At 39.3% G+C, this 25,919-nt stretch overlaps 1 protein-coding gene across 2 annotated transcripts; it reads right to left on the reverse strand.

The window, feature by feature from the left end:
• Positions 1-3,283: 3,283 nt before the first annotated feature.
• Positions 3,284-25,882, reverse strand: gad1b (glutamate decarboxylase 1b). 2 transcript variants are annotated; one of them, XM_077199789.1, is made up of 17 exons: positions 25,579-25,882; positions 24,422-24,548; positions 22,603-22,665; positions 19,687-19,824; positions 18,219-18,461; positions 17,764-17,854; positions 10,151-10,263; positions 9,797-9,912; positions 9,560-9,639; positions 9,364-9,418; positions 9,010-9,126; positions 8,826-8,890; positions 8,651-8,729; positions 6,671-6,820; positions 5,724-5,831; positions 5,535-5,624; positions 3,284-5,454 (listed from the first exon to the last, which is right to left on the reverse strand). In XM_077199789.1, exons 2-17 carry the CDS (start codon positions 24,495-24,497, stop codon positions 5,281-5,283), a joined length of 1,758 nt encoding a protein of 585 aa, XP_077055904.1. In that variant the 5' UTR covers positions 24,498-24,548; positions 25,579-25,882; the 3' UTR covers positions 3,284-5,280. The 2 variants fall into 2 exon arrangements, with proteins under 2 accessions (XP_077055904.1, XP_077055906.1); XM_077199791.1 differs by lacking the exons at positions 22,603-22,665; positions 25,579-25,882 and having other exon boundaries at positions 24,422-24,563.
• Positions 25,883-25,919: the final 37 nt, after the last annotated feature.

Genomic DNA, 25,919 nt, shown 5'->3' on the forward strand with positions numbered 1-25,919 from the left:
CGAGCGTTACGGAGGACGAGGTCGTTCACCGTTAGGATCTCCTTCCACAGGGTTTCAGAAGGATTTCCCTTTTCCAATTGTTGCCCTAACTCTTCAAGGATCTCCGCCTGGTAGGCGGAGAGGAGCGAAGAAACGTTAAGGGCCCTGACAGCCACGGCCGAGGACTTATAAGCTGCCTGGTGAACGGAGGCAGCAAAACGGTCCATCTTGTTGGGCAAGACCGGCTTGGGGGGAGCGAGCAGCCCGCCCTGAGCGGGGTTAAGGTGCCTGGCGATGGAAGGTTCGACGGTGGGAGGTTCGCCCATACCGTGCGCCGCCATGTCCTTAACCTCGAGTCCCGTGAGACCGTGTTTGAAGTCGAGCGGGTCGCTCCAATAATTTCTCATGTGCTTCGCGCACGCCGGGAGGATGGGGAAGAGTTGTTTCCTCGGGCCGGGAGGGGGTCCCAGCACTTTCCCATCATAAATATCCCTCTCCTGGTCGGTGGCGCTCTGCGGTGCCGGCCATTCGATGTTGAGACGAGCGGCCGCTCGCTCACACACTTCCAGGAGGATGGCTTGAGGCAGAACCGCGTGGGCCGTAGCCTGGGGAACACCAGAGGGCGGGATGGCCTCCTCGTCCTCTGAAACCCCAAGAATGGCCGCATCCTCCTCTTCGCCAGAACCGGGCAGGTCGTGGACGAGAGTGAGGTTGTCCCCGAAGATGTCCTCCTCGGGGAAGGCGGGATTGGGCTGGTCAGCCCAGACGAGAGACGTTGCGCCCCGGGAGGCCCCCGGTAGCGCGTCGTCATCACCGTGTCCCCCGTCCGAGTCAGAAGGGCTGAGCCCGGTGCACTGTGTCACTGCCACCTTAAGACGGCGTTTTAGCAGCTTCCTAGGCAGCAAGAGGCAGAAACTGCAATTCTCCGGGTTTTCAAGGGCTTCCCGAGCGTGCTTAAGACCCAAACAGACCACGCAAAGCTGATGAAGATCCTTAGCTGCGATGAGGGCACCACACGCGGCCGGGCAGGCCCGTGACATGCTATCCCCTGGAGAGGCTGCAGGCTTAGACAGTGACATACCAGCGAAGAAAACGGAGAAATCCGTGGCGGGCAGCCGCGAGGAGAAACGGTGAAAATAGCGAGAGCGTGGGCGGCTCCGAATGCAAAGCAGCAGTAGTTGAAAAATAAACAACTGTCACGTCCGGCGGAGGCTGATCTGGTCGATATGTCCTCCTGAAGACACGAGGTGAGCAGTGTAAAAATCCAACCGAGCTGTGAGATGCAGAGATCGCGAGAAGCGAATGTCAACTGAGGAATAGCAGCGCGCCCAGATGTTATATGCCCTTAGGTGAGGGGGTGTGGCCTCACCTGGCATTGGCTGCGCGCTTCTGTCTGTCTAGCCAGACTTGGTGCAATTGGATGCTTCTGCAGAGGTCAGGTACGGATGCCCTTCCCATAGGTGGATCTCGAACACGAGATGATGAAAGAGAACCACTGTCTGTCCCCTGAGCTTTTTCAACGAGTCTGACGACGAGAAAAGTCACTGTCTGTTCCACGAGCTTGTTCAACGAGCCTTACGACGAGAAAAAGTCACTGTCTGTCCCACGAGCTTATTCAACGAGTCTGACGACGAGAAAAGTCACTGTCTGTCCCCCGAGCCCACACAGAGAGGAATATAACGTTAGGCTACTTACCTGAAGAACGGAAAATACCAGCACTCCCCTTCCCGTATCTCACCAAAGCTACAGCCACGTACGTCCCTGCCCCTGCTTTTATCCTTTCTTTTACTAAATAAAAACTTACCTTTTAAATTCCCTTTGGTTGTCTGCCTCTTGGTGTCCTCTGGTGTCTGCTCCTCCGGAGTGTGGTAAATAACCCTTGGCCTTAACATCGGTGACATATCTCCATGTTTTCGGTGCTGATGCAGACGTGTTCATGTAACATGTAAGGGTGGCGCTGCCAATAAAACACATAAATAAGTAATGATTATGAATATGTAAAATATAGCAAAGATACATTTTAATTATGCTATTTATTAATAAACAAGTGCTTTCTGTGTCGACGCTGACTCGCGATCAACTCAGTAGTGAACGCGTCGGAGAAAAATGCACATACGGATTGCATAGTTTTCTTTCGTTTTGAATTGTTCCGTTTAAGACATTTCAAGCGTACTGTAGATAATATATATTTCTCAGGTCTGTAAGGCAAGTAGGAAACTTGTGGATATGGCTCTGGTGGAAACTAACGGTGGAGTTGAACTTCCCGGACGCCATGCATTTAGGCACACAACAGAAATTGCTGTTAGGAGGATTATCGCTCGTCTGGTATTTTGGTGGTTTTGACGAAGACATTGTCCTCTCAATAACATTCAGATTCTAAAATAAAATAGTGTTCACATAAAATTAAATAGCTAATTTAGCAGATAAGTTTCAGCTTCAAATAGAGATTTTTTGAAATAATTATAAATACCAATGTGCGTGTACTAAATAATAATTATGCTTTTTGTAACTTATCTCATACATTAAATTAAATACCTGTTATAATAAGATTTTTAGTATCATTCATGTGTCAATGATTGTCCAGTAGAAAGATAACTTTCTCACATTTTACCACTTACAAAATTTTGTAGTCTTCTTAAACTATGTTGTGTTAAAGGGATAGTTCACCCAATTTTAATTGGGTATTAATTTTAATAACCGACATTCTTCAAAATATTTTCTTTTGTGATCAGCAGAAGAAAGAAACTCAGGTTTGGAACAACTTGAGGGTTGGTAAATGATGACAGAATTGTCATTTTTGGGTGAACTATCCCTTTAATGTTAGTGTGGGGTTCAGCGCCCTCTAGAGGAAGTCAAATGTGTACAACATGTTTTCAGTTACTTCAATTCTTTGTGACACTGCCTTCCTGTGGCTGATACATTATAGTAGATTAGAAGAACCTATAGGCCAATAAATGGAAAATATGATAAGTGATCTTTTATAGAGTCATGCTTTTGCAAATCTTTTACAACTGAACTTTTCTCTAATCTTTGCATCATTTATACTTAATTTGGCTCCTCTGCTCTCTGATCTCATAGTCTGATTATTCATATGTAACTTGGCATATGAATATGGTAATATTCCAGCAGTGCTGGGTAGATTATAATCGGTTACTGATTCCAAATTCCAAATTGTAGTTAGTAAGGTAATCCATCACATTAAAATAAGAATTAAATAAAAGGAAACACAAACAATCTCAAGTGTGAAGTGTATAAGCTTTAAAATAAAAGTGTCCGATTTTACATTTCAAAAAGACGACTAACAGAACATTCGTATAGTTTAATAGCTTTTATTGTGTTAATTACAGTTTACATATAGTGATTGCATTTTAAAGTGCCAGCCTTACTGAGGAGACCAGATCGCCCTCCTCACATTCAACATTTACAGTCAACAATTTACTGCAGTAGAGGAAAAAGATTATTGTGCATTTGTCAAAAACATTGAACATTAAATAAAGACATCTTTCACATGTTCCAAAGACAACAGCTGAATCTTAATACAGCAGTGAAATATCAATAAACCTTTAATAAATATTTATAGTATTAACACAATCTTCCAGCATCCTGAGGACATCATTTCCATCCTTCCCTCTAAGTTTGTGCTTTTTGCTTTATTGTTTTCTTTTGTGGCTTTTTCTCTTTATATGTATATTTATATGATGCTATAATCGCCTGAGTTGAATATCAATAATCAGCATTAAACATCTGGTTACTAACTGTCAGATAATTGATAGGATTGCTTGTAACATTCAGTCAAAGATACACACAATAACATTATAACACTAACACACTGATTGCACAGAGTTAAGGGCCTGAACAACAATTAACATATACAATATATTCATATTTACTGTATATAAATGTCTATAGATTCATACTATAATTTATATGCTTGCTTATTTCAAAGAATATCGAGTATATTGTAAAATGTATGGCACTAGTTCTGTCTTTGGCTCACAAGTACACTACTATTAAACATTAGCCTAAACTTAATTGATTATATATATATATATATATATATATATATATATATATATATATATATATATATATATATATATATATATATATATATATCTTGTCTTAAAGTACAAATGAAGAACCATTACAAATGGGATAAATACTGAACCTTTAAACACTGCTCGGCTCACAATATAAATAATGGTCTTTGTTTATCTATTTTTTATAGCATTTCAAACGGAAAATTCTTGAATACTATGTTTCACCTCACAAAGGTGTTGATTAACCACTTTACAGGACCTAACAAGTTAAGTTCTAGAAACACAACACTAAAATACAGATCAACCACTGGTTCACACACAGACCCCACTACTACACAGAAAGGGCTTCGAGCTTCATTAAAAGGATGGTGCGCCTTTGCTCGTCTTTATCTTGTATTTACAAACCAATGCACCGGCTGTTACACATGATCCCAGTGGATTTAAACTGTGCTGTAAGGTGACCGTGTAGTTATATTAGGGAAAATCTTTCTTCCGCCACGGATTAAAACAATAAAGGTAATTGCTAAAAAAAAAAAATGTGAGTTTATCTTACAATTCAGATTAATTTTTTCCCAGGTAAAATTGTTTTATTTGTACTTGCAAGTTTATATCTCACAATTCGGACTTTATTTTTTGCGATTCCACATTTTATAACTCTCAATTCTAACTCTTTTTTTTTCTCTCAAATTGTGAGATATAAAAATGTGGAATTGCAGGAAACACTCTGCACGTTTCTTTCTCCCAATTACAAGTGTTATTTGTGATTTCGAGTTTATATCTCAAAATTCTGCAAAACAATTTAGAATTGCGTGTTATAAACACGAAATTGCGAGAAATAAAGTCAGAATTGTGATATAAACTCGCAATTATAAAACACTTTTTTTCTTAAAATTATGATGTTTTTCTCGCAATTGCAACTTTATTCATCACAATTCCAAATTTTTAAAATAACTCTCAATTCTGATTTTTTTTTCTCAGAATATAACTGTTGTGAGTTATAAAGTCCGGATTCTGAATATAAACTAACAACTGCGCACAAAAAAATCAGAATTGAGAGATAAAGAGTTTATTTTTATTCCAAGGCAGAATCAAGCCTCCATACTATACAGGCTATGCAATCTGCAAGTGAAAGATCTACAGACATTGAGAAGGACAGAACAACACGACGTCGAAACATAGCCATTAAACGTGTAGACCGCACGACTGTCCCGTCGAGTGGATGAAAGAGATGCTTTAGACACAGAGCTGCAGTTCTCTGCTCTTACAGGTCATGACCCAGCCTCTCGATCTCGTCGATCAGGAAATCGATGTCTGACATTGTGACGGCGTGATTGGAGACCACCATTCGAAAGAAGTTGACTTTGTCTCCCTGTGGTTGGTATCCTACCATGGTTGTGCCGCACTCCATCATCAATGCCTTGATCTTAGGCGCCACCTGCAGGGGAAACAGAGTAATTATGACACCAGTTACTTTTGTTACTCTTGTTTTGGTAGTTAAATGAGATGATGAAGTACCCTGTGTAGCTTCTCCCTTCGTTCGTCTCCATGAGGCATGCCACGCAAGCTTGGTGGAATATACCAGAAGCAAACGTTTGTGTGCTGGGGCTGTAGAGAGCAAAATAAAAGCAATTACAAAAACCATTACATTTAGTGTTAGGTAAGCAGTTCTTTCAATCTATAAATATGTGTGTTCCAGATACAAACCTGGCCCTCAAACACCATTTCATATCCCTCACGGTTCTTGATTTTATTGTAGAGATATTCGGAAAGCTCCAGGCATCTGTCAATGTGCTGCTCAAACCCAATTGTGCCCTGCACGGATCAAATTCACCAGGCACAATAAAAATGTTTTTCTCAACAAAATGCTTAATATGCTTAATGCTATAGCAACATAATTGTCTTTATATTAAAAGTTGAGGTAACACTTTATTTTAAGGTTACGTAGCTACATGTTACTACATGTACTTACTATTGCAATAACCGTAAATTATGCATAATTACAACTAACCCTAAACCAAACCCTAACTGTAAACCTATAGTAATAAAATTGATTCTCATGTAAAGCAAAATATATTATATTGCAAATCTCAGTTTGTGTTGTCGCAAAAATGTTCCTCTCTATATATAAAGTGGGATATATATTATATCTATTTTTTTCACATATACACAGTATGCGAAAAAGGTACAGCAATTATACTATATAGCAAATCCCAACTCTTTGAATGTTTACATCATCTTAAAATGTAACTGTATAATCGCATAGCTCTATACAAAGTTACATATATACGACTTTATTCACATACATACAGTACACTCATGTAAAGCAACTACATACAGCAGCAAATCTCAACTGCCTGATATTTTATTTAGTCACAAAATACAACTATACTATTGCCCGGCTCTTTACATAAAGTTGGATATATAAGTGTTCAACTTTATCCGCGTGCGCTGATATACAATATATAGCAAATCTCAACTGCTTGATTGCTTGTTTCGTCGAGAAATGTAATCTATACTCAGCTCTGGCTGAGACATGAAGATATTATAAAACATGATTTTCTGTAAAGCTGTTTCAAAACATATTGTGAAAATCGCTATACAAATAAATTTGACTTGACTTGACATAATAGCGGCTGCATGCTGTGACCCACCTTGGCCTTCCACATGAGCCAGAATTTGAAGATGTCTACATGTCTGCCACACTGGATGGCCTTGTCGCCGGTGTCGTAGTTCACGTCGTACTGTTTGTCTGGTTGGAAGAGGTATCCAGCACACATGGAGTTGCAGCCCTGCAGAATGCCCTGAAACAGAAGCACAGCGTATTCCCTCTCAAATGTGGTCAGTAGCTGTTACTAAACTTCACATGTATTTGAGTTGACTTGATCTACATGTATTCATTTAGCAGATGGAGATATCCACAAGAGTTAGGTGTGTAACTGCATAGCCAAGGTTTTTGTTTAGAGTTGTACAGAGAGCCTAAAATTAAAACGTAAACGACGCTCGGGACAGTTGATGGGTTTGACAAGTTTAAGCCTTGACAATTCAAATATTCAAGCACAAGAAGACGCGAAAGGGATCTCATTTCGTTACTCGCACGCTGTGTGGAAAGTGTGTATGCGAACACATCTGAAGGCCACGCACAGAAAGCCGCGTCTCTGACAGCGCACAAACACGAAACTAAGCTCTCTTTCTGGTCTTCTGGCACTGACAAATTCACACACGATTATGTAAAAATTTGGGTAACATTTTATTTTACAGTGTCCTTGTTACACATGTTACATGTAATTACCATAGTAATAATAGTAAATTATGCATAATTACATGCAACTAACCCTAAACCAAATCCTAATCCTACCCTAACCCTATAGTAAGTACATGTAGTTGCTTAATATTACTCTGTACTTAATTATATAATTACACTGTAACAATGACACCTTAAAATAAAGTGTAACCAAAATGTGCATGTATCCTGGTCAACATAGTCTGTTATGTCTTAAGTGAACGTAAACAGTTGAGACAGTAAACGCATATGTTTTAGTATCGGTATATTAGATCCGTTCATTCGCTCTTAAAGTGACAGCAGCCTAATATTCCTGCGGCTGTCTGTGTTTTTAATGTTAATCAAACAACAAAGGACAAAGAAAAATTCACTCACCGCTCTTGACTAAATAGCTTTTGTAACTTTAATGTGAATTAATTCATACGGATGTTTAATTTATACAGTGAAGACTATGCAATGTTGTTTTACATTTGAATACTTTTAGTACATTTCTGGACCTGAAAACTAATGTCAGGCCTGAAGAGCTCTGTTTATTTCATTTGTATCTTTGTTATATTGTATTTATTTGTCCTTTTGCTTGATTTTTTTACTGACTGTTTACTTGTCTTTAATAATGGTTTAAATTTATATTAGTTAAGCCAGTAGTTTTAGCTGTGGTATCGAAATTGCAATAGAGAATTGTGAATTTTCACTTGGTGTCATAACTGCATGTTTTTACAAAAAACAGTTTCATGGCCGGTAAAAAATATTTATGGTCGGTACATTTTCTTAAGTCACCGGCCATTAGCAGGTGCAGAAAAAAGTAAATTTTAGGCCCTTCTTCTACATGTTCCCTACTGTTCAGAGGTTTGGAGGTGGTAAGATTGTTTAATGCTTTTGAATGAAGTCTCTTCAGCTTATTTGATCAAAAACACTGTAAAAACAGTAGTTATATTATTACAGTAGTAACAGTAGTTATATAGTATAACAGTAGTTATTATTAAAAATATATATTATTAAAATTTAAAAATAACTGTTTTCTATGTGAATAATATTATGTAACTGTAATTTATTCCTGTGATCAAAGCTAAATTTTCATCATCATTACCTCAGTGTCACATGATCCTTCAGAAATCATACTAATATGATGATTTGCTGCACATAAAACATTTCTGAATGTTATCTATGTTGAAAACAGCTGTGCTGCTTCATATAAAAAAAATTCTGGATTTTTTGATGAAAAGAAAGTTCAAAAGAAAAGCATTTGAATTGAAATCTTTTGGTCAATTTTATTCAGCCCTTAATTTCATTCGGGGGGGGGAAAAAAACGTTTGAACTATTGTGTATATGTCTGTTTATGTCCAAGTCTCACCTTGTCTCTAACCAGGATGGCTGAACATTGCAACGGTACACCCATCATCTTATGAGGGTTCCATGTGACAGAGTTTGCCCTGAAACAAACAAACAAGTGTGGTTTCAGCTCACACTGCACCTTACCTGTGATATACAGTCATTTTAGCACCTCATCGCCTATGGTTTTTACATACCTCTCAATGCCGCTTAGCTTGTGACGGTGTTTCCTGGACATCAACAGTCCTCCGCCCCATGCGCCCTGGAGATTTATTCATTCATTTACTCGGTGATCCATACACTATATTCATGTATTTAGTTACCATTTCATCTAATCCTGAAAGCACTGATTGAAAATGCATGCATTTGACTCAAACTTACATCCACGTGCAACCACAGGTCGTACTTCTCGCAGATGTCGGCAATGTCATTGATGGGATCGAATGCTCCATATACTGTGGTACCACCCGTCGCATTCACAAACAGTGGCACATAACCCTAAAATACACATTTAAAATCACATTCACTGTTGATAGTGCATGGCCTAAAGAGAATGCCCTAACTGCAGAGTGCCACTTCATTAACAGAAGCACATAAAGGTCAGATCATCCATCAGCTTGAGGATACCTGCCCCGGTATTGATCCACTGAACTCTCCAGGCACAGAGGTTAAATACTCTCACTCACTTGTCTCAAGAGCACAGAACAGAGCAGTGTAGTCTGTGCATTTACACACCTTCTGTTTAGCATCAATGATCTTGGCCTCTAAGTCAGCAGGTATGACACGCCCCCTAAACAAGACAGCCAATTAGGTAAAAGTGGGAGGGACTATAAACGCAAATAAAACATGAGCTTTGAAAGAAAGTAACCAAGTGCTTATATATATCATAGTTTTGAGCTTTTTATTCTTATAGAACTGACTGTCATGATACCTCTCATCTGTCTTCAGGAGAATGACGTTTTCTTTGCCAAATCCCAGTACAGCTCCAGCCTTTTTGATTGAGTAATGACTCTGCAAAAAAATAATTAAGTGTTGCCAGTCAACCAAAATGGCCAAAATACTATAGATAGAATACAATGAATGTAATCATTCACACTTACGCTACAAAAATAAACATATGACCCCCAGAGGGAGACAAATCCTCTGTTTAACTGCCGTGTGTTCTTACATGTTCAGATGTGAAGAGCACGAGTCGTGGTGCTGCTGACATGCCTTTGGTTTTGACTTCTGGGAAATACTTATACCGTGCAACCATCACACTGTACATGTTTGATATGGCACCACCTGTGAACAGATGAGCATTCATTGTATTTCAGCACCACTCACAGCTGCGATAAATTAAATGTGTCAAAGGAAGTAAGCCAACATGAAAATACATCATAATGTCTGTCAACATAACCTATTTTTATGCATATTCGATGGTAATTGTTCTATTATATGTTTTTGGGTGAACATCATACGTTTGTAATTGTAATATTATTATTTTTTTGTTTGTAATGGATTATTTCGATTGATTATTTACCTGGTGAGAAGAGTCCATCGCCATCCCCGTTCGGCCAGCCAATCATCTCTCTCATCTTCTTTAGGGTCAGCTGCTCCATCAGAACAAACACGGGCGCGATCTCGTATGTGAACCTGAACACACAAACACCAAATGAAATCTGGTCAATATGAGCTTCGTTTGAGATTCTTATTCATGACATTCATATTTAGTATATTTAGTCACAAGTAGAAAAATATTTTTGTTTAGTTTAACAACCAAATCACAGTGTAAAGAAATTATCAATAATAAAACAAATCACATTCACATTATTTTAATTAGTGATTTTTAATTGGTGAGTTAGATTTGGAACTCGATTCTGATTGGCTTTCCAAGAATGGCGACACATTAAATATGGAAGCTTGTTTCCGCCACAGAATAAACAATATAAAAGGGTAATTGTGAATTTTTATTCCCCAATTCTGACTTTTTTTTGCTCAAAATTGCATGATTTGACTCACAATTGCGATTTATAAAATCAGAATTGCGAGACAAAAACTCACAATAGCGAGACAAAAAAGTAAGAATTGCGAGAGTTAACTGAAACAAGCTTACTGTGTGGTGTTTTTCTTTTAATTTTTTTGATGAAATTTGATTTGGTTATGGGGTTCGTTTGAGATTCATATTTATGACGTTCATAGATACTGTCTGCTTCTCCAAATCGTCAAAATCAGGCAACCGCTACTACAGAGATTCACAGTCCCTGCACACATTACACACTGTTCCAACAGAGGAACATGCTGTCCCTCTCGGCTGCTTTGAATATCGCTAATTAAAAGACGGCTGTGATAGACTAGATAAGGGCTCATTTCAGGGTGTTTTAATGAAGGGAGTCAGTATTCTGATGGCTATCAGTCCGTCTAAATGCAGGAGTAACTTCAGTCTGACGGGGGACAGACCGCGCACAAATGAGCGGACGGCTGTGCGCGCCTGATAAGAACACACTCCCGCACAAATCCATCTCATTCAGAGAAGAGAGGGACGAAAGTGTGATGAACAGAAGTAGGACAGGGAACAGCCCCCGGCAGACTCATTGTTCAGCTCCGTCACAAATGGAACAAAGATTTAAGACGGTAAAAATAAACGAGAATCATCAATAACATGCGGCTAAAACATGATTCCGGCTGTCAGAATGTCATATAAATAGAACAATGTATTTTTCCGCAGATCTTACACGTGTTGGATTTGACAAATTGCATTTTCATGTACAAAGGAGGAGAAACCAACCGGAAATTTAATACCTGTCTGAATATTGTGGTGGCACAATGTATATCGGGACCTTTTACCATTGCACTAGCATTATTAAATTGTGTCATATACATTTGCATAACATAAAGTCATAATCACATGCTCACTATAAGCACAATATGCTGATCAAAAGAACAAGAGATGATCCATAATTTTTGTGTTGACAGTGATTATTTTACTAATGGATAATAGCTACATTTAATTGAAAAGTGATTTTTATGCTCTTGCAAGTGTTTTAATTCTTAATACAGCATCTCATTTGCTGTATTATGCACTGATGAATATATCTGCATTATATTGGCCTACATTGGTCTCTAGATATCAATATCGGCATTAACCACTGAAAATAATTTATCATAGAGACAAAAGGGCTTTTAGCGACACCCTAAAAACAACACAAGCTCGTTGAAATCCCAAGAAACAGCCAAAACACCACTCAAATTGAATGTAAAAACCTCTTTTTTTGTCTTTCATGTGAAGCTATTTTGAGGGTGTATGGATACTGTGGATTCTGTGTGTGTGTGTGTGTGTGTGTGGCAGTCCATTAGCTGCCGGTCAGTGTGTGTCACCGCTGATGAGAAATAATGGGTCTAAATTAGTCACGGTGAATAATGACAGAATAAGCAGCATTTGCAGCCTGTCCATTCACAGAACACTCCCCACTCTCTTCTCACAAAGCCCTTTGTGTGTGTGTGTGTGTGTGTGTGTGTGTGTGTGTGTGTGTGTGTGTGTGTGTGTGTGTGTGTGTGTGTGTGTGTGTGTGTGTTTGTGGCAGCATCTGAAGCGACAATCTCAGCAGTGCAGAAATGAAACATTCTAAAACATTGCAGGTGAAATCCTTCAAAATGGGGCAGAGAGCAGTGGGAGGCGAACACAACAGCTTTATCCCTCGAGCTACAAGACGGCATAATGTGGGAGAGAAGGAGAAATGTTTATCCCGAGATAAACTGAAAAAGCTTCAGCGTAAGAGTGAAGAACTAATCAACAGAGAGACTCCCACACTCTCATCTAGTGAACAAACACACCTCTGCCATTAGTACGTCATGTAAAAGCACTGTCATGACTCCATCTAATACAAATATAGAGCTTTTTAACATCATATCCGTGCTTTACAGGAATAAGATATGAAGAAAGGGCAAAATTCAAGGTTTAATACAGGAAACCACCCAACACCATCGATCACCTCTTGACTTCTCAAATGTCAGCAGCACTTGTGAATGTTTTTATTTATACTGTTAAAAATAGCATAAAGCAAATGTCACAAAGAAAACACTACATAGTGAGCTGCCTTGGTGTCTCTTGGTACTGCATAAGAAAAAAATGTGAACAATGAATTCAGATATGGTGTTCATATTAGGATTGTGTTCATATGAATGTACGAATAGTGCTATTCATGAAAAGCATTAAAAAAGAGCTAAATTGTAAACACACATATTGTGCAAAATTGGGTAAAGATGTTGCTTTGTCAGCCATATTAAATGTTTTTTTCACTGAGCTATCTCTCTGGGAATGGCTTTTCATATGTGCCCTTCAAGTGGAGTTGGAAATATTGGAATTCCGAGTTCTAAGCAAATAAATGACTGAGCAATGTCATATTTACAAGTGGGAAACTCGGAATTCTACCAGTTGCCAAGTTGTGATGTCATAAGGGGCATGTCAAACTGAAACATGGTGGCAACATTGATCTATAATAAAGATAAAAAATGTGAAGCAAGTCTATCCACCTTATTTGGCACCTTATTCATAGACATACGATTCACGAGCCACAAATAACTATAAGAATAACAAAGTGCAGTTAACAGTGAAACTATTTGCACTACAAAGCAGTGTTTATGATTATGATAATATGATATATCAAATGCCAGTTCGCAATATCAAGCAGCATAGATAGGACTTGGTCAGGTAAAATACACTCAAAAAATTATTTATTGATGCCGTTCACTTTATTTAAATAATTGTATCAGGTTTCTCATTTAAACACGGTTGCATCATGTTAAACTAATTTCATGTTGAAAGAACAATAGCTCATCAAATATGGAAAACAGCATTTTCATTTCCCATTGCACAGGGCCGGAATTGGAAGGGTAAATGCTAAAATAAAGTGTTATTTTATGCATTTATTGTACGATGAGAAAATGTTAAGGTTCTATTATGTTGTATATAAAATAATGTCTGTTATTTTGATGCTGTAAGTTACAAATGGTCAAATCCGCTCTTCCGTTAAAAAATATGTAAAGTTAATCAGTTTGCTTGATGTACAAACATTTTGTTGTCATACCATATATAAACAAGTGCATAGAAATGAATAATTTTCACAATTTAGAATTCAAATTGGTTTTATTGTTCCAGTAAAATTATTTCTTTTGTTTAGGCTACTTCCATTATGTTTCCAACTCTGAGACTCCACATGTTCTGCTGCTTTAGATTTAGTCTAAAATGGGATATATATGGCAACATAAACAGATTTCATGTCAGAAGAGCATCTATGATGCCCTAAAATACTGCCTATAGGCAGCTCACTTTATTGAAACAGACCCTATAAATTCTTTAATGTTTTCAGCTCTGCTCTTTTCTCTCTTTGGCTCTCTTCCTCTTCGTATGTGGCATGAATTAGCTTAAGAGGATATTAATCAAAGTAATTCCCTATTGCAAAAACCCATTGTTCATAGTTATGGCTATTTAACAAGGCCTTTCTCATCGTAAGTGACTTCTATTATAAGAAGCTCTCTGTTTATATTAAGAAAGACAGCTGTAATGAAGTGCTCGGTCCTCTGAGATCAAAATGTCCTCTGGGAGTGAAATGCGATGGCCAGACTGTTCAGCCCGCAGGGACACACACGCTCTCCGACTGGCTGGTCCCAGCTGGCACACACTTCCTACCAGCCCACAGTCACACACAATCAATGAGCTGTTAAATAGATTTGGTACAAGTCCATTCTGTGCTTTAGTGTTGTAAGACTCTTCAGTGCTGCACAGGCTCAGTCATAAGCTTCATGGTAAAAAAAAAAAACCCATCAGCTTCAGCTTTATAAATGGGTTAAAGGGCTCATTGTCACCTGATAAAGTGGTCATAAAGGCTATTTCTAAGTTTAGTTGCATAAATCCTTGTTTTTTATCACGGGTAATAATTTGGGTGTCTACTTCTGCTTCCATCGTCCCAATGTCAATGGGATTTTTTGTTAAATGTCTGAAATACGGTTTGTGGTGGTGAACACAAGCTCAAGGTATGTTCACGTTTTATTCTACGACATAGAATACATCAGTAATACCCACTTGTGATTTGTTAAAGTTTTACTTGTCTTGAAAAAGGAGGTTGCTGTCAAGTGTCTCAGTGGGACTATAGAGGTTGTCGGGGACATTAAGCATCATCAGCCGAACAGGTAAACTCATCAACTCACTAGTCGCTTTCACAGCATTTTTGTATTTATAATCATGCTCTTGCAAACTATTCTAACTTAAACCTACAGGGAAAATGCTTTTAAAAAAGTGCTGAAAGAGCTGTTGGATGCTTAATGGTGGTTATGTTGAAGTCATGTGGCTGCGGTGTAGTTTGTTTATAGATTGTATTTAGGCTTCAAAATTCATAAAAGAAGTGTTAATTTGTAAAGGTTATCATGATGGAATCATAATCTTTTGTTGGTCACAGAGTTTGTCGAGGGAACCAGTGTGATGCTAACTTCCAGCTTGACCAACAAAAATAAATCATCACTGCAGCCAGCGCTCTATGCCTATGTGTTTTCTGCAACCAAAAAAGGTAAAACAAAAAGGAATGTGTCAGTGCAATCTATACTATCGTTTCTTTCCAAATCACCTTTGCACTTCGCATGAGCAACTCATTAGACAGAAATGTCCAATAAAACAGCTCAAGTCAATTTGCTCTTTATATTATGTAGCGCAGCGGCCAAATGTGTAACTCTATGTGCTGATCAATATGCAATCTCACACGCCTGGAGGGCACTGGGTGGTTACAGCAATCAGAGACATCACTCGATGCACAGTTGACAAAGACAGCGCCTCTAGCCATAGCGTTCAAACAAACCCTTTACATAACCTCAGAGCAACGGAAACACTTACATATGTATCACAAACAACACGTTATTTCCAAATGACCCCACTGAGGGTAGAGGACAGGAGAAGGGAGGACAGAAGAAGAGAGGACAGGAGAAGAGAGGACAGAAGAAGCGAGGACAGGAGAAGAGAGGACAGAAGAAGAGAGAACAGGAGAAGAGAGGACAGGAGAAGAGAGGACAGAAGAAGAGAGAACAGGAGAAGAGAGGAGGAGAGAAGAGGACAACAGAGGAGGAGAGAGGAGGAGAAGAGAGGAGGAGAAGAGAGGAGAGGAGAGGAGAGGATATGAGAAGAGAAGAGAAGAGAAGAGAAGAGAAGAGAAGAGAAGAGAGGAGAAGAGATGAGAGGAGGAGAGAGGACAGGAGAAGAGAGGAGAAGAGAGGAGAGAAAAGGAGAACAGAGGAGCAGAGAGGAGGAGAGGAGGAGAGAGGAGAGAAGAAGAGAAGAGAGGAGGAGAGAAGAGGAGAAGAGAGGAGGAGAGAGGACAGGAGAAGAGAGGATAGGACAGGAGAAGAGAGGAGAAGAGAGGAGAGGAGGAGAGAGGACAGGAGAAGAGAGGAGAAGAGAGGAGAGAAAAGGAGAACAGAGGAGGAGAGAGGAGGAGAGGAGAAGAGAGGAGAGGACAAGAGAAGAGATGAGGAGAGAAGAGGAGAAGAGAGGAGAGGAGGAGAGAGGACAGGAGAAGAGAGGACAGAAGAAGAGAGGACAGGAGAGGAGAGGACAGGAGAAGAGAGGAGAAGAGAGGAGGAGAGAAAAGGAGAACAGAGGAGGAGAGAGGAGGAGAAGAGAGGAGAAGCAAGGAGAAGAGATGAGAGGAGAGGAGGAGAGAGGACAGGAGAACAGAGGAGAACAGAGGAGGAGAGAGGAAGAGAGGGGAGGAGAGGAGAGGAGAGGAGAGGAGAGGAGGAGATGAGAGGAGAAGGAAGGACAGGAGGAGAAGAGAGGAGGAGAGAGGAGGAGAGGAAAGGAGAGGAGAAGGAAGGACAGGAGGAGAAGAGAGGAGGAGAGGAGAGGAGAGGAGAAGGAAAGACAGGAGGAGAAGAGAGGAGGAGAGAGGAGGAGAGGAAAGGAGAGGAGAAGGAAGGACAGGAGGAGAAGAGAGGAGGAGAGGAGAGGAGGAGAGGAGAGGAGAGGAGAAGAGAGGAGGAGAGAGGAAGAGAGGGGAGGAGAGGAGAGGAGAGGAGAGGATAGGAAAGGAGAGGAGAAGGAAGGACAGGAGGAGAAGAGAGGAGGAGAGGAGAGGAGAGGAGGAGAGGAGAGGAGAGGAGAGGAGAAGAGAGGAGGAGAGGAAAGGAGAGGAGAAGGAAGGACAGGAGAAGAAGAGAGGAGGAAAGAGGAGGAGAGAGGAAGAGAGGAGGAGAGAGGAGGAGAGGAGGAGAGGAGAGGAGGAGAGGAGAAGGAAGGACAGGAGGAGAAGAGAGGAGGAGAAGAGAGGATGAGAGGAGAAGAGAGGAGAGGAGGAGAAGGAGAGGAGGAGAGAAGAGAGGAGAAGAGAAGAGAGAAGAAGAAGAGAAAAGAGGAGGAGAGGAGAAGAGAGGAAGAGAAGGAGAGGAGGAGAGAAGAGAGGAGAAGAGAAGAGAGAAGAAGAAGAGAAAAGAGGAGGAGAAGAGAAGAGAGGAGGAGAAGAGAAGAGAAGAGAGGAGCAGAGGAGAAGAGAGGAGGAGAGGAGAAGAGAAGAGAGGAGAGGAGGAGAGGAGAAGAGAGGAGGAGAGGAGAAGAGAGGAGGAGAGGAGAAGAGAAGAGAGGAGAGGAGGAGAAGAGAAGAGAGGAGGAGAAGAGAAGAGAGGAGGAGAGGAGAAGAGAGGAGGAGAGGAGAAGAGAGGAGGAGAGGAGAAGAGAAGAGAGGAGGAGAGGAGAAGAGAAGAGAGGAGGAGAAGAGGAGAAGAGAGGAGGAGAGGAGAAGAGAGGAGAGGAGGAGAGGAGAAGAGAGGAGGAGAGGAGAAGAGAGGAGGAGAGGAGAAGAGAAGAGAGGAGGAGAGGAGAAGAGAGGAGAGGAGGAGAAGAGGAGAAGAGAGGAGGAGAGGAGAAGAGAGGAGAGGAGGAGAGGAGAAGAAGAGAGGAGGAGAGAAGGAGAGGAGGAGAGGAGAGGAGAGAAGAGGATAACAGAAGAGGAGGAGAGGAGGAGATGAGAAGAGAGGAGAGGAGGAGAGAAGAGGAGAAGAGATAGGAGCGAAGATGAGAAGAGAGGAGAGGAGGAAAGAAGAGGAGAAGAGATAGGAGGGAAGATGAGAAGAGAGGAGAGGAGGAGAGAGGAGATCAGGCTGATTTGAATAACTCACATGTTAGTGTTGGCAGTAGAGGTGAGCCATTCTCCAGCGAGACCAATGATGTCCAGTCCAGACGAAAGCTGGTTGAAAAATCTAGGATGACCTGAGAAGAGATTTTACAGGAATTATAAGAACAAAAGTGCAATTAAATACTCTTTAATATCATAACATTAATCAACCAGATCAAAAATACTTTCTACATATCAATTACACACATTCTGTTCAAGAGTTTGGGGTTGGATTTTGTGTATGTTTTTTTAAATACATCTCTTATGCTCACCTACATTTATTTGACCAATAATACAGTAAAAACGGTAATATTGTGAAATATTATTAACATTTAAAATAATTGTTTTACATTTGAAATGATTGTAAAATGTAATTTATTCCTGTGATGCAAAGCTGAATTTTCATCATCATTACTCCAGCCTTCAGGATAGACTGATGTTGTGTATTTGAGCCTGTACCTGTTCTCACTCCATACTTGAGTGTGTCTCTGCAGTCCACCAGGATCTGCTCCAGCGACTCCGGTTGATCCGACAGCTCCAGGTTGAAGCCCTCCATTCCCTCCAGGAGCTGGTGAGGGTGATGGAAGTCCAGCACTTTGGTGGATCTGTCGAAGGTCTTGCGAACATAATTGGTGAGGATCTCCACCACTTCAAGAAGAAACTGGATTGTGGGTTCCTCGCCATTTTTAGCAGGCAGTAGATCTAGAATAGAGGCAGCATGCAAAGATAAGAAGTGTTTTCATTTATAAAATTGAAATATTAATGGGGTTGAAGCGGCGGAGGGGAAAACTTTGAACCCACACTGAAAATTTGGGATCTTTTTATCTAACAATTCTAGGTCACTAGTCAATCATGTACTCGCATGGAATGAAAGACTCTTATGCTCATCAAGCCTGCATTTGATAAAAAAATATATTAAAAAAAATACAGAAAAGTATAGTAATATTGTGAAATATTATTACAATTTAATATGATGGTTTTCTATTTTAATATACTTCAAAATATAACTTATTTCTGTGATGCAAAGCTGAATTTTCATCAGCCATTACTCCAGTCTTCAGTGTCACATGATCCTTCAGAAATCATTATAGTATGCTTATTTTATACTATTTGATAGTTATTATCAATGTTGGAAACAGTTGTGATGCTTAATTGTTTTTTTAATCTGTGATTTTTTTTAAGAACAGCATTTATTCAAAATACAAATATTTTCTAACAATATAAACATCTACTATTTTTTTTAATCAATTCAACATATCCTTGCTGAATAAAAGTATTCATAAAAAAAATTACTGACCCCGAACTTTTGAACGGTAGTGTATATTGTTACAAAATATTTCTATTTTAAATAAATGCTGTTCTTTTAACTTTTTATTCATCAAAGAATCCTAAAAAAAGTATCACAAGTTCTAATATATATATATATATATATATATATATATATATATATATATATATATATATATATATATATACTAAGCAGCACAACTGTCTCCAACATTGATAATGTATTGGTTTCAAATCATCATATTAGAATGATTTCTGAAGGATCATGTGACACTGAAGACTGGAGTAATGATGCTGAATATTCAGCTTTGAATCACAGAAATAAGTAGGCTATATTAAAATAGAAAACCATTATTTTAAATTGTAATAATATTTCACAATATTACATTTTTTTCTGTATTTTTGATCAAATAAATGGAGGCTTGATGATCATCATAGACTTCTTTTAAAACCATTAAAATAGTACTAATGTTTCAAAACGTTTAACCTGTACTGAATATATAATGATTTTAGTTTATATATACGATGCGACCATTCAATTATTTTTAATTTCTAATTGTTCGATTTTATGATGAAGCAACAATGCGTTAGGTTCAAATGTGGCATTAAGAAAGAGAAGATGAGAAGGATGTGAGGTCACCTCGAGCGAACAGGTTGGAGAAGTCCGTCTCGTCGCGTGTGAAGCGCTCGCTGTTGTCGCGTTGGTTCTTCGCGCTCTCCTTGAAGGCGCCCACCATGCGACTCTTCTCATCCAGACTGTTGTTCTTCTGCAGGAAACCTGCATCATTACAAGACGGGGGAGAATCGCAAAACATATCCTCAGCCTTGATAATGGATGCTATGGGAAAAAAAGTTGTAGGCTATCTCTAACCAGTTGCTTAAGAGCAGATAGTAATACATAAGGATGATTCCAGTGACTGGGGTTTTAGTGCGACAGCGCTATTTATGGATTGGTTGAGGTTCAGTTCAGAGGTGCTACTGTAGCCATGACATCAGAGGACGCGTAGGGTGTGTTTTGTTTTTGTTTTTTTGGATCATGAAACCCTGTTGAAACCCGGTTGAGGTTGGCTCTATTTCATTCTTCATAGATTGCGCGTGACCGACCAGATGCTCATGTCATTAACTACCGACAGGCACATTCAATAGATCCATCGAGGATGTTTTATTGGAACATCTAGCATGAACACGAACAGGCATGTTTAGGCAGAGCAGAAATACCTACTTAAGAGAGTCAAACACCAAGATGCACCCCCCCCCCCCCCAAAAAAATACAAAATACCCTGTTTTCTTTATTATTTCGACTGATTTTATTTATGGAGGTCTGCATATGCTATTGTAAAACATGGGTCACAGATGGTTAGTAAGATTATAAAGAATATTTTTCAATATTTAACAGCATATTTCCATAGACCATCCGTCTTTCGGTCACGAGGGCCCGATTGCCTTATCTCTTTCATTTTTGAGCTGGACTATCGCACAATATTATCAGAGAAAGCAGGCCTGCGTTAATACTCCCCTCTGCCACCCTGCAGCCCGTCTCGCTCATTCAGGCTCGGTTCTGATAAGAGCTAATGACTATTCCATGCCGTAAATCTTTGATGCGCTCAACATCAATGGGCGACACGATTTCATTGCGGCTATCAAATTGATTTTTTCTGTTTTCTCTCATGCTAAAGACCAAATCTCTCTCTTTTTCTCATGCTAAAGACCAAATCTCTCTCTTTTTCTCATGCCAAAGGATTTTTTTTGTCTTCACAACCACGTCGAGCATGTTTATTGCGCATGCGATTAAGATAAAAATAGCAAATTATTTACGTTTGATACGCTGAATCTTCTCATTAAAAATATGATTTTATTTGAGCAGTGGTTTACACACTGGATAAGAGATTAATTTCGTTTCTTTAAATCGTTAAGATGAGTCTATTCAGATCAATTTCTGCATGAGCTCTCTCTCTCTTGTTTTACAGTGTCATTGTTACACATAGTTACAGTAATAACAATAAATTATACAGAATTACATGCAACTAACCCTAAACTAAACCTATAGTTGCGCATATAGTTCATTAATATTACTCAGTACTTAAATATATAATTACAGTGTAACAAAGACACCTTAAAATAAAGTTTAATCAAACTAAATAAAAAATAAACATAAATGAATGCATATAGAAACAAATTTAAATATATATAGGCCTATATATATATATATATATATATATATATATATATATATATATATAGATAGATAGATAGATAGATAGATAGATAGATAGATAGATAGATAGATAGATAGATAGATAGATAGATACGAATTTGACTAATTATTTGTACGCTTATGAGCTCAAACGACATCCGAATATGCAGCTGAGCAAATTCCATATATTGTTTATACAACCACAATTTTAATGAAAGAATGATCATTCAGTTTTCCCCCCTTAGGTTTTGGCATGTATAGGCTATTACTAATTAGATTCATGTGGTTTTGCAATAATCAGGGCATAATTCTCATTTCATGTTCATTTTTTAAACAAAAAGCACAAAAGGCTACATTAAATCGAGAGGATCTGGCCTTGAGATACACAAGAGAGTAAAACGATTTAAAGTTCAGCAGGAGTCAGAATGGCCACATCCTCCCAGACATCATCCTCCTAAAAACACCCAATCCTCTTCACATCTTTTAGCAGGCTATAAAGAGCAATGTGCTGTAGCGGAGATAGCGTGGGTGCTTGGGTGGGGCCGCCCCAGGGCCCCGTGCCAATTAGGGGCCCCTCAAACGCCGCCGATCTTGCGTCACTGACATAGGCAAAGTGCACCCAGCAAACACATTGCGTTGCGGCAACGTCTGTGGCACTTTGCATTTCTGCTATGGCAACGTCACTGTCTACGTGCTCGCAGCGTAGAATTGTAAGAGGCAACAGGGCTGTAAAGTGTGGCGTAAAAAGACAAGTCGAGAGAGAGAGAGAGAGAGAGAGAGAGAGAGAGAGAGAGAGAGAGAGAGAGAGAGAGAGAGAGAGAGAGAGAGAGACTCACCAGGAAACTAATAGAGAGCAACACAGGCAGCCCCTTTTTTCTCCTGATATATAGAGTTTCAAATCCAGTTACGAAAACCTATCTAAGTGACCGTGAGAAAATATTTCCATCCAGACACTGATGATTCACACTCTCTACGGGCTATTTTTCTCTTCTCTTGCCTAAACTACAATAATCGTGCCTGGCATGAATCTCTAACTCGGGGCTCGTTTCTATTCCTTCTTTTGTCAGTTATTTATGTATTTATTTATTTATTGTGTCCAGAAAATAATAATGAGAGTGAACAAGGGGTGATACGGGGGAACAAAAGACTAAGACCCTGTTCACACACACGCCTACAGGGTAAATAACAGCTCGCTGACCTTTAGTGTGATGGAAACACGCAACGACAGTCTCTTGCTCCATATCTAGGGCATATGTATTCACACCTGGGTCAACAGAGCAACAACAGCATGGATAAAGGTGCCCTCCACTTTGCCACCTTGATTGACCTCAAGACTGAGATAATGTTGGCACTGTAACTTACCACAGATCTTCATGCCCAGTTTCCTCGTGCATCCGTGCGCAACCCCGTACCACGCGTCGCCGGCTAAAACGAGACGTTTGCAGAGCTGTTCAACATCCCAGAGTTTATTCTATTCTTAATGCTACGGGTGATGCTGTAGAAAGCGCAAAATTAAGGGTCAGCATGCATTGACGCAGAAGACAATGAATGTGCGCAACAGATTCGGGTCTTTGCCGAATGTGTGGCTTTTTTCTTCTTCTATGTGTCTATTTCAGGTTGTAAGGGCTTGATTTTCATCAAGCGATCAATACAGGCTATCAGAGAGGCAGGCCGCTAATAGATGGTGGCACACATCCGGCAAAGAGGCGGTTTAAAATAAGCGGGCATGAAATGAGGTCTCGGAAATTAATTGAGTGAAACGCTTGTGTTTGACTTGCCAGCCGTCACACAGTGAGCCTAGAGAGAGAAAATACACCACTCGAAAAAATACATGAATGACCTCTAGCATTAGTGACCAGACAGATGCAGCCATAAAGTTTAGATGCTGATACAATGACAATGAAATAAAATGAACACACACTCACATCACTAAGCATTTGCATATGCATGAACAACACTATTTAGCAAGGACAAATACAATTTATACAAACAATTTGGTGCAAGTGTGTATATAATTATTATTATTATCATCAATAGTTTGAAATGAATTTATCTGTGGGGTGGGTTTTGTCTGAGGGCAGATCTAGCTCTATCTGCCCCAGGCGCGCGCTGTCAGATGAGGCAGAGACAGCGCGCGCCCCTCAGGTCAGTGAGCGTGAGATAGAGCTTGGCAGGGAGATAATAGCAAAACACGCGCACGCACACACGCAACAAAACAGCACAGCATAACACATACTGCTTTTTACAATTTATATCAAAATGTATATAACATAAAAACAATATATTGGTACTACATCTTCATATTATTGCACTATTTGTTTAGCATGACATTTTTATTTATTTTGCATCTTTCTTAAACACTGATCAAATCAGATCTACACAGTTTCTTTTAGCCTATGTATTTATGTTTTTTAAATCTTGACTCGGGCATTTTCAGCATATTTACAAAGGAAAATGTGAATTGGACCGTGATGACTGTAATTTTTGTAATTGCGCTATTAAGGTGGGTCTGTTGAGAGCAGACGATGGCTGATTGCTGTTCTTCAAGCTCACATAAAACGTGGCAAAATGCAGAGCTATTGTTATAAGATCGGGACCATAATTAAATGCAATTAGGCAGAAGCAGGATGCTCTTATTTGAGAGTAGAATTAAGAATACAATTTGCATGCTATTTTCATTTGTAATCGGCAGAATTGAGACTAAAACTATCTACTAGGAAAATAGAAAAAAATTAAATAACGGTATGAATAAAATTATTTTTATTATTATTATTACTACATCTATATACGTCGATCTCCCTGCAATTGAAGAATTTACTTTTTGAATGTAAATCTAAAATCAAATATAGTTAAAACTATAATATCTTATTACAATAATCTTTTTTTTGTAATAAAACGATAAGCAACGAGTACCCCTCGTTGTAATATCAATTCAATTTAAAATTGCTTTTTTGGTATGACTACAATCTATCTATCTATCTATCTATCTATCTATCTATCTATCTATCTATCTATCTATCTATCTATCTATCTATCGAAAGATAATTTATTATTTGTCTCTCAAGCTGTCAGCTAATAGACATCTCACACGGCGCGGTGTGTTTTTCAGGGCAGTGATGAACATCGCCACCCCACGGAGTAAACAAGCCAAGTGAAAAACGCGTTATCCAGAGAGACCTACTTGTGGCAGGTTGTCGTAAATTAGCCGTGTTTGGGTCCATATCACCAGCCGAGGAAGAAGGTGCAGAAGACGCCATCAGTCCTGGAGAAACACCTCACTGCTTTCAGACTGAACGAAAAAAACCACACTATACACACGGAAAATGTGTAGAAATTAGGATAAACAAAGTGATGGCACAAATAACAGTTGCTTTTATCAAAAAAAGACTGGCTAATGTCTCATATAAAGTATAAAGAGTACCAGCTATATAAAAATAAGCGTTTTTTCTAGGACAATTTCACGCATCAAATTCTCCTTATGAAATGGCAGTAATTCACTCCGCGTCACCAGGATAATTTGTCTAGCGCCACGCGCGCGCGCTCAGTGTTCTGTCATGTTCAGAAATGCGCTCTGACAGAACAGCGCACATTACAGCACGAGAAGAAGAAAAAAACAAAACACCTAAGAAATAACGAAAAGAATGGTAGGTGAGTTCAGAAGATAGTCCGACCTATATAAGTTGGTATTTTGGATGGCTGTGTTCTCCAGACGCCCCTGTGAGCTCCAGCGCGCAGCAGACCGTGAAGTCTGACTTAATTGGCTCTGTAACGAGGTCTTTAAATCGAATCATTTAAAACGAAGAATCTGTTCACTTCAATCGCAGCATAACAAAGGCGACGAAGTCAGGACAGAAATCATCATTTGAACATATTATTAGTGTTGGTGACGGTGATAAATAATAGTTCTTTGTTACAGATGATTTTACAGAAGGTCAGAAGCTTAAACGATGCTCGTCCTAAAAAAGAGAGAGAGATAATGTATAGAAAAAGAGCGACTTATTGATTTCTCAATTAAGATGATCTTTAAATATCCTCAAATAATGCGCATCAATCACTGTCGGAGTTAGTGAAATATGTGCAAAAAAATCATTGCGCTGCTCATGTGTTAAATTACACCATGTTTTTAGATCATTATTTTGCCAGACGCGTTCCAGTATGAAAATAGAATCACAATATTGGCAGAAACTGGTTTAAATCTCTACATGCATTTATTATAACTGAATACAAAAGGCACAGTTCAGTTTCTGCTCTTCTTTCTCATATTGTTATCTTCCCTATACTGTAGAAAAGGAAAAAAGGGCTTACATTTAGATCAGAACGCAGAAGGTGAGCGCTTACCTTGCGAAGTCACAGGTGTCACAGTAAAATCCAGAAAAATGGCACGTGGAGGATGTTTCACAGCGCGTGATGTGGCGGTGAAACACTTGATATTAGAAAACCAGAAGAGTGTTCAAGAAAATAAAAATCCATCCAGCGACAAATTCCTTATTCAGTGTTTATCCTTTCAAAGGCGACAGGAGAATCTCCAAAATTCACTTCAGCTGTATTTTTCCACGGGTTGATATCCACGGGTACTTTCTGAGGATTATTATGAGGACTCAAGTCATCAGACACATGAAGTTTAATTCTCCAAGTAATATATACACACACGTCAAAATAGCGTGGGAGTGAGAAGACGG

This window comes from Siphateles boraxobius, unplaced genomic scaffold, assembly GCF_051911475.1.
Source record: "Siphateles boraxobius isolate OS27281-9 unplaced genomic scaffold, OSU_SipBor_1 41, whole genome shotgun sequence".
NCBI lineage: Eukaryota > Metazoa > Chordata > Actinopteri > Cypriniformes > Leuciscidae > Siphateles > Siphateles boraxobius.

Excerpts from the sequence above, each read along its gene's own strand:
- gad1b (XM_077199789.1), bottom strand. The coding sequence starts at position 24,497 with ATGGCGTCTTCTGCACCTTCTTCCTCGGCTGGTGATATGGACCCAAAC. Across the intron at positions 18,462-19,686 it reads CTCCAACCTGTTCGCTCGAG|ATCTACTGCCTGCTAAAAAT; the intron begins GTGACCTCACAT and ends CCTCTATTCTAG. Across the intron at positions 9,640-9,796 it reads TGCTCTTCACATCTGAACAT|AGTCATTACTCAATCAAAAA; the intron begins GTAAGAACACAC and ends ATTTTTTTGCAG.